This window comes from Corythoichthys intestinalis, chromosome 3, assembly GCF_030265065.1.
Source record: "Corythoichthys intestinalis isolate RoL2023-P3 chromosome 3, ASM3026506v1, whole genome shotgun sequence".
Classification (NCBI taxonomy): Eukaryota; Metazoa; Chordata; class Actinopteri; order Syngnathiformes; family Syngnathidae; genus Corythoichthys; species Corythoichthys intestinalis.
Genome location: NC_080397.1, coordinates 38,727,281 through 38,740,325, shown reverse-complemented (window position 1 = coordinate 38,740,325; position 13,045 = coordinate 38,727,281). Strand labels below are relative to the sequence as shown.

Below are 13,045 nucleotides of genomic sequence, written 5' to 3'. Positions count from 1 at the left end.
GTACGCCATTGTTGGTCATCTCTGGTCAGGTGAGCACCGGTTGGACACTATAACTTATAAAGTACATATTGCGCAGCATTGACACATTATTTCCTAATACTCACTGATACCGTTGACGTCATTTTAGTGCCATATCGGTACCGATACTTCTATCGGTATCGGTGCAACACTAGTGATTAACTGATTTACATTCACAACAGAAAGATGAAAAGAGAGAACGCTCATCTTTCTAAGCCAATCAATCAAGTTTTGCAGTTTATTACTTAGCATTTATGAATATGCAGCAGAGAAACTGAAAAATCAAGGCTTATTTTTCAAAATATTTGAAGCCAAAATGTCCTCCTTAAACATCCAATTCTGCTGAGTGTCCCATAAAAGGCCCATAAAGTGAAATTCTACTTTTCATCTGCTCAGTAATTCCATCGGTCGCCAGTAGCAAGCACTGTTGCCATAACATTTTCAACTTGCGTTTGTGCGCACACGCATACACACATTTACACACTTAGTGGGGTGTATTCAGAACAGAATCTTCACAAAGTCTGATGAGCTCCCCGCTCAGATGAAAGCAGCTCTGTTCTAAAAGAGAGAGGGAGTGGGCTGGACCCTCAGGGAGGAGGGTGTGCGTCAGTGTGTATGTGGTGAGAGGAGGCGAAGAAGAGCAAACACCTGGAGCGTCAGTCTCTGGGCTACGCCCCTGGCGACAGGGCCTCGCTGATCTCACAGAGGCGGCAACAAACGCTGACGTTCAAACAACTCACACACATTCCAGGAGGGAAGAGAAGAATGAGACAGCAAGAAGGAGAGCTAGAAAAAGACGTGGGAAAAGTTAGACGCCTCTCTGGGAAACTGATGAACTCAGACGGAAGCTGCCATCATTTTTATCCGGCGCGAGGTGATCACACCTTGTTTATCAGGGCTGATCAAAACACTGCGGAGGTGATATAAACATTGTTTGGGAAACACTGTTAACAGGCTCCTTTAAAGCCTCAGACTGGGTTAGTGTGCACGGGTAAATCAAAATATAGCACACTAATGAAACACTCCAGTGGATTGACGTCTCAGCTTAGGGGCCTTTTAAAAGGCAAGGAAAGGAGACAACAACAAAAAATACCATTCAATAAGTTTTTCAAGAAGTTTTGACTTCAAAAGTTGATTGCATTTCGTAGGGATGAAATCGGGCAGATCATGTCATTTTCAGAGGAACACAATCGAGTGCAAAGGATTGGGGTTTTAAAATGCATTTATTTTTATTTTCAAGTATTAACTTATTGGCTGCCATTGACTTTAAAATGATAGCATACTATATTTTTGACACGAATCCAACAAAAAATGCATAAGAATAAAAGTAGATCCTAATTCGTGTTCCTTTCTCAGCTGCCTTCACCCTGCTGACATAAAAAAAAATCTCCGAACACAACATGATGTCACACCCAGAATGAGCTGCAGATTTTTGCAGTTCACTAGCATGCTATTCTGTTGTTGCCATGTGATCGTTCTGATAGTGATGTCACATCCAGAATTGCCGGAAAAAAGTGGGCGTTCCCGGATGCATTGTTTTGGATTGGAATAACTATGAAATGGAAAAACACGAAAAGGCGATATTTGAGTGCCAATTTGTGTTCTACGCATAAAATAAAATTAGTGCAGCCATTTTCATTTTTCGATGGCAGTGAATGAGTTCAGGGCTACAAGCAACAAAATAATCCAGAGGTATAAACATTGGGGATTTCCCTCGATCTGATCATGTGATTGGAAATTGGGTCCGATCATGTCATATTTAGAAAATCGGGTGAAAAGATCCCATTTTTAAGATTTCTTCTTTTCCTAAGGGCTACAAAGCAACAAAATAAGATGTACAAGGCAGAGGCGATTGCTCTAAGACTTCAAGGGAAATTAAAAAACATTGGTGATCAAATGTTGTGTGTACATGTCATTGACTAATTATGCGCTACAACACGTTCAACTTTTGTTCAAAATTGGCTTCTTATTAACAGTTCCGATGCAGTTTGCTTTTTATTCATTCGCACAGTTTTACAGTCCTTTAAACAGTATGGACGCTGTGCGTTTCCAGAGTTGAGAGCGCATTGTTCCACTACAGAGAAACGAGACGAGTCCTTAGCTAAAGGCTGAGTTTACCCTGCCCATTGGATGCTGTGAGTCTTTGGGGATCTCTCGCCATTGGGCAAGGTTCGGCTGGCATGGACACTCTGCATGATGATTGGATGATCTGTCCGAGGCTGAATCCCTTTTGGATTGACAGCGAAATGACCAAATCGGGGAACTTGTCATATTTAATATCCGCGGGAGGCATTTTTCAATTTTCATTCTGCTGTCCTGTGTTGAACCGGAGACTTTCATAATAACCTAGCGACACTTGCTTTGTTAAAAACGACTCGCGAAAAATCAAGCTTATTTTTGGTGTTTTTTGTTATTAGAGCTGCTTGCGTTTGGAGACCTGACTTCTGGCACTCTAGTTTCTTTCCCTACCGAGCAGCGGGTGCCGCTTAGCCCCTCCACCATCACAAAGCACTCACAAGAGGACACTTGTTGAGCTTCCCCTCATTTAAAGCCCACTGGTAGGATATCGTAAAAGAAAAAAAAACATTTTTTCGGAAGAAGAATGAATGATAAACATTGGCCGTGATGTTATTCTGTTCATTGTGTCAATAAATGGTATTTACATGAGTTTAGCCTTGATGCCGAGAGTGGCTTGGGAATGGACATGTGCCGATTACCGGTTTCAAGGTTTACCGTGGTATGAAAACAAAGTTGTCATGACTGCAAAAATTTCCGGCATAATAAATCCTAAGGTATTAGCTATTTCTTTATGTCCCAAAGATGCATGGAGAAATCCCTCGCTTGCAGCTGTAAGGCTCAACCCTTCCCACCGGTTGTTGCTCAGTGTCAGTGAGTCAGCTGTGCTACACGAAGGCCGGAGGAGGTGAAACTCCCGAACTTCTTCCTCCCATCGAAGAAAACGAAATCGCTGGTATGGTAACACTTAGGCTACAGAAAAGTTACAGATGGCAGCAGCTTAGAGGTGGAGGGCTAACTGACATGTAAAACATGTTTGCGGAGGGTGGCTGACAAGGAGGCAAACCCTCCAATATGATTTCGCATATACACAAAATTAATGGTTAGTAAACACTGTCATGAACGTTTCCCATCAGCTACAAGATTTAACTCCAGCGTGTTTAGTGTGTCTAGCGGTGGTAAAACGTGGTGTTTATTTCTGTCTGGCAACTGTCTGTGTTTCGAAAGAGAGTGTGTGTATGATGTAAATATCATATGAGTCATACACACTTGCTTTTTATCGAAAATAATTCAGTTATTTTTGTTCTGATGGTAATAATGTTGAGCTGTGTGTTTACACTCTCCTAATGGACAGCATTTATTTTAATTTTATTTAGATATTTTAGGTTTTTTTTGTTGTTATTTTTAAAAGTGATTTTAATGTAACATTATACTTATGTTCGAATTTGCTAATAGGTTTCGAAAAATAAAAATCCTGTTCAATGGAAAAAAGTTTTTTGTTTTGTTTTAACCCAAATATCTCATATTAGCAACATATAGTAACATATATTAGAGCTGTAATTGTAATACTGTGAAACCGTTATATTTTTGCTTAAGGTTGTCATACTGTCAGAATCTCATACCGGCACATGAATACGGTACTTGGGAACTGTCTTTCCATGATGAGAAAGATGTAAATTTGGGACACATCATTAGTAGTGTTCCAACAAGTCGTAGGGTGTTTCGGCCTGTATCACTACAGGGTAACTTCCTATTGATATCAGGTTTGATTTCAGTTTGTTTGGGAGCATTTTTGGTCTCTTCTGTTGATTTAGGGGCATTTCAGGTCACTTCCTGTTGATATCAGATCACTTCTTGTTGATTTTGTTGCATTTCAGGATCCCTGCCTGTTGATACCAGGTCCCTTCCTGTTTATTCGGGAGCACCTCAAGGTCTCCTGCTGATATCAGGTCAGCAGAAGGACATGAAGTTAGCCTTGATGTCGAGAGTGGCTTGGGAGCTATGTCTCCGTGACGGGAAAGATTTGGGACACATCATCAGTAGTGTTCCAACAAGTCATAGGGTGTTTTGTACAGTTTTTGTAATTGTTTTGCAATAGGCAACATTTTTAGAAGATGCGTGAAAAAGATGGGGTTTTTAAGATTTTTTTGGGAGGGGCTACAAAGCAAAAAAATAGTCAAGATGTACAAGGATATTGTCAAAAGAAACAAAAAAATGTATGTTTTTATAATACATTGATCACTAAATTATTAAATTCCAGAGGTACTGGATGAGTAATCGGTATCCGCAGATGCTCAAAATGAAGTGAGTCGGACTCGGGTGCAAAAAATATGTGATGGGGACAACCTTGGCATTTACTGCCACATTTATTGCGTGATTGAAGCACATCATTATCACATTCGCGCCAAACAAATGTATGCAATCGGTAATCAAAGTGCGCGATGCAAAGTGGATAACTGATGTGACCTGATGTTAATGATAGCTGCATGCAACAGGTCACATATTGAACGGATGTCGTGCCCCACCTCCATATTGTTCATTAACTAGAGCAAAAACACTCTAGGGGAGAGACACTGTCAAATAAAATAATAGGAAAAGGGGAAAAAAACATCCAGCGATGAATAGTAATAACCGATTAAGATTAACGAGCATGTCGAGAAAAGAATGATTACACCTGTCAAAGGATCAGAAATACATGAACGTTGAGGTAAAAAAGGGGGTCGCTTGTGTTGTTTTTGAAAAGCAGAGAGAAATGAAGTGGGGCCGTAGCCAAATGACTGCCCTGCAGTAAACCCGGAGCCATCCATTCTCAAGTCGGATGGGAGTTGTGACCTTGGGTACCTGCAGCAAGATATACAATGATAAACAGGCATAGAGTAATGGGGGCAACACCACACGCTCTAAAAACAGGAAGAGCGCCTTGCACAGACACACTGATCTGGCTTCTGATTGGCTAGTTAGTGGGATGCCACAACTTTTACCATTGATGTTGCTGGGCAACTGTTCGTTTGGGGGAAATTTGAAATCTGGCGGTCTATGATTGACGTGTAATAGGTCCGTGCTGCTCGCCGCTTCTAAGCTAAATCAGCCAGGCGAGGCTTCAGCAAAGAATGAGATGAGCAGTGTCCAATGCATATACAGACATGAACTTTTCTTTTAACCCTTATATCATTTAACTCACTAGTTGCCATTAACGGTTCTAACGGAGGGAAGGGCGAATTGCTTCGCTATAAACGGCATGCAATAATTTATTTATGTTTTTATTTTTAACTTTTGAGTATTATCGTATTGGCTCGAATATAAGACAACCCTGATGATAAGACGTCCCCCTCTTTTTCGAGACTCAAATTTGAAAAAATACTTTTTGAACACCAAATTAATTCTTATACAAAAAATAATTACAGTACATCTGAAACAAATGATTATTACAATATATTTGAGAGAAAAAGCATGTTATTCTGCCTCATTCAAATCTTAATATCTGAACATTTAAATATGTAAACTAAAGTGCAATCACATTGGTAAATAAATGGCTTCTGGTTTTTGAAATGTAAATAAACCAATTTATTGTGATAAAACAATAAAATAGCAATAATTGCATTAACCATCAAAGTGAAGTCTACCTGTAACTGTAGTCTTGAAACAAATCTGAATAAGGAAAAACATTGCAATAAAATATTGCAAACTGGTTAAACTTGAGAGTTGCTGAGATCTGTCATGACAGAACATCACTTCAATGATACCTGGCGCCATCTACCGTTGTGAATGGGGAGAGTGGCTGAGATTTGTCATAACAGAAGATCGCTTCAATGATATCTGGCGTCATCTGTTATTGTGAATGGGTATAATGTTTAGACCGCGTATATAAAACGACCCCCTCTTTTTCAGTCTTATTTCAATGCAAAAAACACCGTCTTATATTCGGGCCAATACGGTACTTGGGGCCATAACCAGTGTGCATTTCTGTTTATTTATTTATTTTTCATTATAATAAAAAAAATTTTAGCTTTCACTACCATGTATTAATGTATGATTTTTTTTTCATAATTATTAAAAAATATTTTTAAAAATACAAAAATCATGAACAATTAAAAACTCAATCAAAAACGCTAATATTTCAGTTTTTTTTTTTATTACCAAAAATAATCGCTTGCTCTATAAAGGTTATATATATAAAGGTCTACGAAAGGTCAAAGTGCCAACTTTTGAAAACCTGTCCGTGAAATGCTAAAAGCAACACTTGGTAACTTTTAAGTTTTGGTCGATTTTAGCGACATCGGTGGAAAAAAGCGGTAGTGTTTTGCCCTAAGGAAGACTGCGTTTCCCCTGAGGACCTGTGCTGCATTTCCCATGAGGACCAGCACAAACCTGCACAGTGCCGTAAAATCATCAGTCAATCAAAAATCAATCGCCTTCAGATGGATTAAACAACATTTCTGTTTCCAGCGGCTGTGTGAAGGATGAATAGTACTAAGGTAATGAATCCAGTTGTGGCTAAAAACTCATCAGCGCTGACAAGTTCAGTTGGGTTGGGGGTTGTCACGCCAGCGAGTGAAAGCCAGGTCAATGTTTATTATGTATATCCTGGTAGTTTCCCTTTTTACCTTCTCAGACAAAACTTTTTGTCTCTTTTGTTTCTCTGCCATCTTTGCAGAGTTCGCGCGAAAGTGTTCGCATCGGCCTCCGTCTTTATAATGAATGGGAAATGGGGGAAGTGACGTATGCCGGAAAGCAGTCAGCACATTTGTAGTTTTTCCTTGCCACCCTCCTCAAAGTTAATTAGTGCTGGTGAAAGCGATACAAACCCCTTCAAGATATAAAAGAGGTGTCATTCAACTAGTTGTTAGTCGACGTAGATTAAAAAGTTACCTAGTGTTGCTTTTAAAAAATAATCGTAACTACTGATGCTTAACTAAATAGCTGTGTTGTCGTATAGGTAAATAAGCTCATTTATGTAGGAATGTGTATAATGAACACATGCTTAAGCGCACAGTTAGTAGCTTGATTCAATGGAGTGATTTATTTTTAAATCCAGTACATTTGTTAGGTACAGTTCAATTGTATATGAATTTAAGTACAAAAAGTAGCATCATTAGTATTTAGAACCATTTTTTAAAATATTCATTTAGAAACTATTTGAAAATATATCTTTATGCAAGCAATACATTTGAACTCAATCTTTATGTACAGTAAGTACTGTTTTGTTTTGTTTTTTGCTACAAAGGCCGGGCGTTTAGGTTCAAACTGTTAAGCAATGAACACCCCAATCCCCCCCCGCCCGTTTAGCTACAAAACCATCATTTTTCCATGAACACTGACAGAGAGTCTGAAGCCTATAAAAGTTACTATATTTTGACTTATAAAATGTTGCCAGTGGCTTTACTACTGAAGTGTACATATATGACACCAGAAAGCATGTTTATTTCATTTTACACGCGGTATTTTATGCTTCTGAATGAAATGGACCGTTTAGATGTGTGTGGAAGCGATCCATATATTTATTCAACTTTTTGAACCTCAGTGAATGAGATCATCTCCACTATACAGCCATACTATTGTATGCAGAAGGACTGCAATTTCAGATGATTTTGCAGATTAATTTGTTTATTTTTAACGTCTCGCCAGTCCAATGTGCTGCAGGCTTTTGTTGCTGTACCAGGGAGAGTGGTGTGAGCCTTTTGGGGTTTCCAAAAGATCCTGAAATTTTGACAATATAAAGTGGTGTGTGTGTGAGAGAGTGTGAGAGAGAAAGAGAGCCAGTAAGAAACTTCAAGGCAAAAACAGACCTTTAAAAGTCAGCTGCTGCGGTTGCCATTTCTCGGCAGCAGACTTTTATCTTGCATTCATTGAATTAGTGAACAGCTTTTTCTACTCCTGCCACAAGTGTTTCTCTGATCTAGAATCGGATTGGGTCACGTTTAATCACAATCTGCTGCAACGCAGCAATAGTGTCTATATGTACTGGCCTTGAAATTGAGAAAAGCAACAACAAAAATACCTTTTCCCTCTCTTGGTTTACCACAAATCAGGCCTGTATCCCAAGTGAAGCTAGACTTCAATGGGGATTTTAATTGGCCCTTTACAATCAACAGCCAGAAGCTCCTCAAGGAAATGTTGGCTCCTCAGCCATGTTAAGCAGTCTCAAGGACCAAGGCTGGGTTTTGAAGTGGCCTCATGCAGAGTTTTGGATATCACTCAGATCACGGACTTTTAAAAAATAGATACAAACCACAGGGTGCGAGGCTTTATGCATCTCATATCAATGTGCGCTATCAATGGTAAGAGCAACATTTTTGGACGTGTTCATGAGATGATGTGTCTCTCATTGTAAACATAATGGACAGCCCGCTACATTTGGATTAACAGATGGGGAATTAATTAATACAGACAGAAGAAACGATTATTTGCAGAAAAGAACTATGTGAGTGTGCGGCTACTGTTTCTGCTGGTATTGTTTGAGAAGATAAACATCTACAGTCTTAGTGGGAGAGTCACCTGGGGCTTCAATAAGCTGTTTGTAGATTCCTAGGAATGCAGACTCAGCCTCCTTACTGCGCTTGTTCAGAGCGACCACCTGCAGGGACAAAAAAATGCCATTAAGGTATGTATTGGAGGATATAACCAGGGCACATGAGTACATTCACAAAGCATGATAAATTTTGGTCTTGAAATACTTTCACATAGAGAGTGAGAGCAAAGTTATGTAACATACAGTACATACACAATTTACCTTTTAACGCCCTAATATATACTGTGATCCCTTGCAACTTTTTTTAAAAACAATGTTTATTAACATGTGTACAATGCTGAGCAATATATGCATACATACATACAGTACATACATATACAAAGAACAAAGCATAACAATTCGTTTTGCCGATTCAGTACAAAAATACACAATGATTCATGTTGCAGAGCGAGAAACAGTGTTTCCCAGTATGCCAAACAAGACTGAGGGGCGTTGTACATACCCACGGGCACTCACACAAGGCACGTAATTGGTTCTTGGTGCAAGATTGACAAATGAGACCACCAATAAGAGTGACTTTATACAGTGAGCCGATTGGCTGCACATAACGCAACCTGGCCCAACTCGCCAGTCTCGCAGTTTCGTCAACGCTGTTGACTGTCTCGCAGTTCTGCACTAGCGATAACTTTTTTTAAAAGTCATTTTGACCTAATAATGTTGCCCAGTTGCTGTGCCTCTGCGAGAGTTACCTCTAGTGAGCCCAAGAGGAGATGAAGTTGAATAAAAAAATGAAACGACAATGATAACCATCAGTGAAAAGGTGCAACTTTGGACACGATAAAAGAGGACAGAAATTATGCTTTTGTGCCACGCCAAAATGGCGTAAATGAATCGGCCTGTCAAATTTAGCAATCGTGTTGACGTATTTATGTCCTTGTACAGGGGAATTATGTAGGAAAAGAAACAACTGAGACAGAAACTACACATCACCATATTTTTATCATAAGAAAGGGTAACACTAGCAATATTGAATGCTTATGACAGATGTCATTAAATGTCATCTGGCAAAATCTGTCATTAACTCAATTTATGTACAGTCCGCATCTTTTACATCCTTTCTAAAGTGACATAATTTGTATAATGTTTTTACTGTAAATCGATTTAAATAATGTACTATACAGTATATGTAAAGTGTACAATGTATGTAAATACATACTGTTTACGTCCACAAGGGAGGGAATCCTACGTTACGGTTTTTCACTTGTTGCGGGGGCCCTATTAACCGCGAATAATAAGAGATCACTATACTTAATTTTGCTTAGGAAGGAATTGCAGAACACCGGTAGTGTTCGTCTAGTGACAGTGACAAACTACGTCATAACACCGAGCGTCCATTGCGCGCATAAAACATGGCACCCTCCGTAGGTCAAAACATGTACTAAATATTATAGATTTTTTTTTCTAATAACATATTTTAGTAAAATTGTGGCTTATTAGAGCCTACAAGTCTTTAAGTCCGAGATTCCTTTTAGTGTTTAAACATTATTCTCTCCATTATCAGAGGCATAGGCGGAGTTTGACTTTTGGGGCAGGGGGGGCACAACATGAGGACCCCAAAACGCAGTGTCAGCAATAAACTTACAAGAATAGTTATAATAATAAGTTGACAATGAACGTGTTTTGTTTACGATCATTCTTGAGGGGAATTCTAAATCAGGCTGCTTAGGCAATACTTTTCGCCAAGATCGTCATCCATTGAATTTGGTACGCCCGCCAGTGTCGTGCCAATGTAGTTACCCCAGTCAAAAATTGTATCCCCTGGGCGGAGCCATTAAGAGGTAGATTTGTGTCTTTATTATTGAATCCCCCCCAAAAAAAGTTACTTCAATCAAAATATATATATTCAACAAAAAAGTCGCTTCAATCAAAAATAATGTGTTTGAATGCAAAAATAAATTTGAAACTTAAAAAAAATCCAAAAAATACATGTGAAAGCTATTTTTCTTTGATTAATTTTTAAATTGTTCTTTTTTTTTTTCATTTAAGTCAAGTTTGTTTTTGATGGAAGCAAATTTTTGATTGAAGTAATGTTGATTTGTGTTTGGGCTACATTTTGGCTAGGACATTTTTCTCTTTATTATTCGATCAAAAAATAAGTTGCTAAAAAAAAAATACAGATTTTCAAAAAGAAAAATCACTTCAATCCAAAAAAAAAAAAAAGAAAAATTTCAATCATAGAAAAAAGTTTTTGAATGGGAAAAAATATTTGAGATTGAAAAAGTTAGCTGGGATAGGCTCCAGCACCTCCGCGACCCTCGTGAGGAATAAGCGGCATGGAAAATGAATGAATGAATGAAATTTGTATTTGAACACTTAATTCTTCATTGAAAAAGTTTTCTTTGATTGAAGCAATCCTTTTTGTGTTTGGGCCATATTATGATTAGGACATTTGTGTCTAAATCATTCAATCCCCAACTTTTTTGGTTGCTTCAATCAAAAAAAAATATATATTTTCAATCGAAGAAAAAAAATCATATATATATATATATAAATTAGGGCTGTCAAAATTATCGCGTTAACGGGCGTTAATTAATTTTTTTAATTAATCCCGTTAAAAAATTTGACGCAATTAACGCACTTGGCCCAGTTTAGACAGATTTAAATGACAGAGGAGTGAAAGGCCCACTTGTTAATTGTGTTTTGCGGAGTTTTGCTGCCCTCTGCTGGCGCTTGGGTGCGACTGATTTTATAGTGTAAGTAATTATTGCCATCAACAATGGCGGGCTACAAGTTTATTTTTTGATTGAAAATTTTACAAATTTTATTAAAACAAAAACATTGAGAGGGGTTTTAATATAAAATTTCTATAACTTGTACTAACATTTTTCATAAAGAACTACAAGTCTTTCTATCCATGGATCACTTTAACAGAATGTTAATAATGTTAATGCCATCTTGTTGATTTATTGTTATAATAAACAAATACAGTCCTTAAGTACCGTATGCTGAATATATATATATATCCATCTTGCGTTTTATCTTTCCATTCCAACAATAATTTACAGAAAAATATGGCATATTATATAGATGGTTTGAATTGTGATTAATTGCGATTAATAACGATTAATTAATTTCTAAGCTGTAATTAACTCAATTTTTAATCGTTTGACAGCCCTAATATATATATATATATTAAATATATATTTTCCTTCTAATTATATGCAAAGCAAATGACTGTCAAAGGTGCTCGAAAAATAATTTCGACCCATTATTAAAAATGTTTTTTTGTTCATTTAATTCATTTTTGTTGCAGTTCTATTGCTTTACAACTTTTATATATGTATATATGGGAACATCAATTACATGCAATGACACTTTTCGGCCACGGGGGGGCTGGCGCCCCTGGCCCCCCTTAAAATCCGCTTATGATCAGAGGTCTAACATATTTGTGATTTGCATACTTTGAGCAACCATCTTTTATGTAAAGGTAATTTATTCTACGTCTCTGTCCCTTTAAATGACCGTCTCTCGCCGTCAATGACAGTGTACGACTTAAGCAATGTGCCATTTGGCCTGGCTACTGTCGACCGGGGCATGCACAAGAATGCTCGCTAGTGACGCGGTCTCCGGCTGCACCTGTTATCCTCAGTGGGTGACGCCAACCAATTAACAATTCATTAGGAGGGACAAAGAAAGTGAATTAGCTGCCACCTGGCTTTGCGGACAGAGCACCTGCCCTAGTGGATATCTGGGTTACATTGAGTCTACCTCCTGCTTAGACCTCTCAAGTTTTGAGTGAAGAGCAAAACATGCTTAATACCACCAATTCAAATTGTCATCCATACTGTATTTGCCATTTGACTACTGAGCTTTTCTGAACCTCATTGGGGTCAAGTTTAGTGGGGTCATAAATAAGGTATGTGGAAAAAATAGCGAGGCATGAAGCGCCTTTGATTTACTCAAAATGAGTGCTCAAGAGTCTTCCCCGGGGAGGCATAACGACAACATCATGTTTAAAGAAATATCATAAAATCCAGCAACCCCCTGCTCCCCATCACTGCCACTAGGAGCCGCTCGGGGGAGTTCATGGAAAATGTAAAAGGCTGGCGCCCAATCAATACAGATGCAATAGTCTAGCTTTCAGACAGCTCCCTGCTACATTGTGTTGTTGTTTCACTCTGCTTTACTTCAATTTAAAACTCTTCCACCTTCCACTCCCTTTCAGAAAAAGGTGTTGATGTTTTCCAATGTCACTAGTATTAGCTTGAGGAAGCACACATCTACAGCCTACCAAAGGTGTTTAACACTTTAACACCTGGGCATATTTTGTCAAAAATTAGCATGTCTTTGATGTTGAAAAAAATGTTCACAATGGCCTGGTTGGGTCAGGACACCATAACCTTTACGTTCAAACTGTTGTGTTCTTTGCTGACCAATTAGAATCAACATTTTGGACCCAAAAAGACAAAAAAGAAATCCCAGTTTTTTGTCAAAATTTGTAAGATTGATGTCCTATTGACAACCAAACATGCTCGACAAACT

The 13,045-nt window shown here is 38.3% G+C and overlaps 1 protein-coding gene across 5 annotated transcripts in view; it reads right to left on the bottom strand.

Annotated features, from left to right (window-relative positions):
• cux2b (cut-like homeobox 2b) overlaps positions 1-13,045 on the bottom strand; it is a 250,329-nt gene that overhangs the window by 70,897 nt on the left and 166,387 nt on the right. For all 5 annotated transcript variants that reach the window (XM_057831042.1, XM_057831046.1, XM_057831044.1 and 2 more), the window contains one exon: positions 8,530-8,608. In XM_057831042.1, coding sequence (XP_057687025.1) covers positions 8,530-8,608 — 79 coding nt within the window. The remainder of the gene's footprint in view (positions 1-8,529; positions 8,609-13,045) is intronic.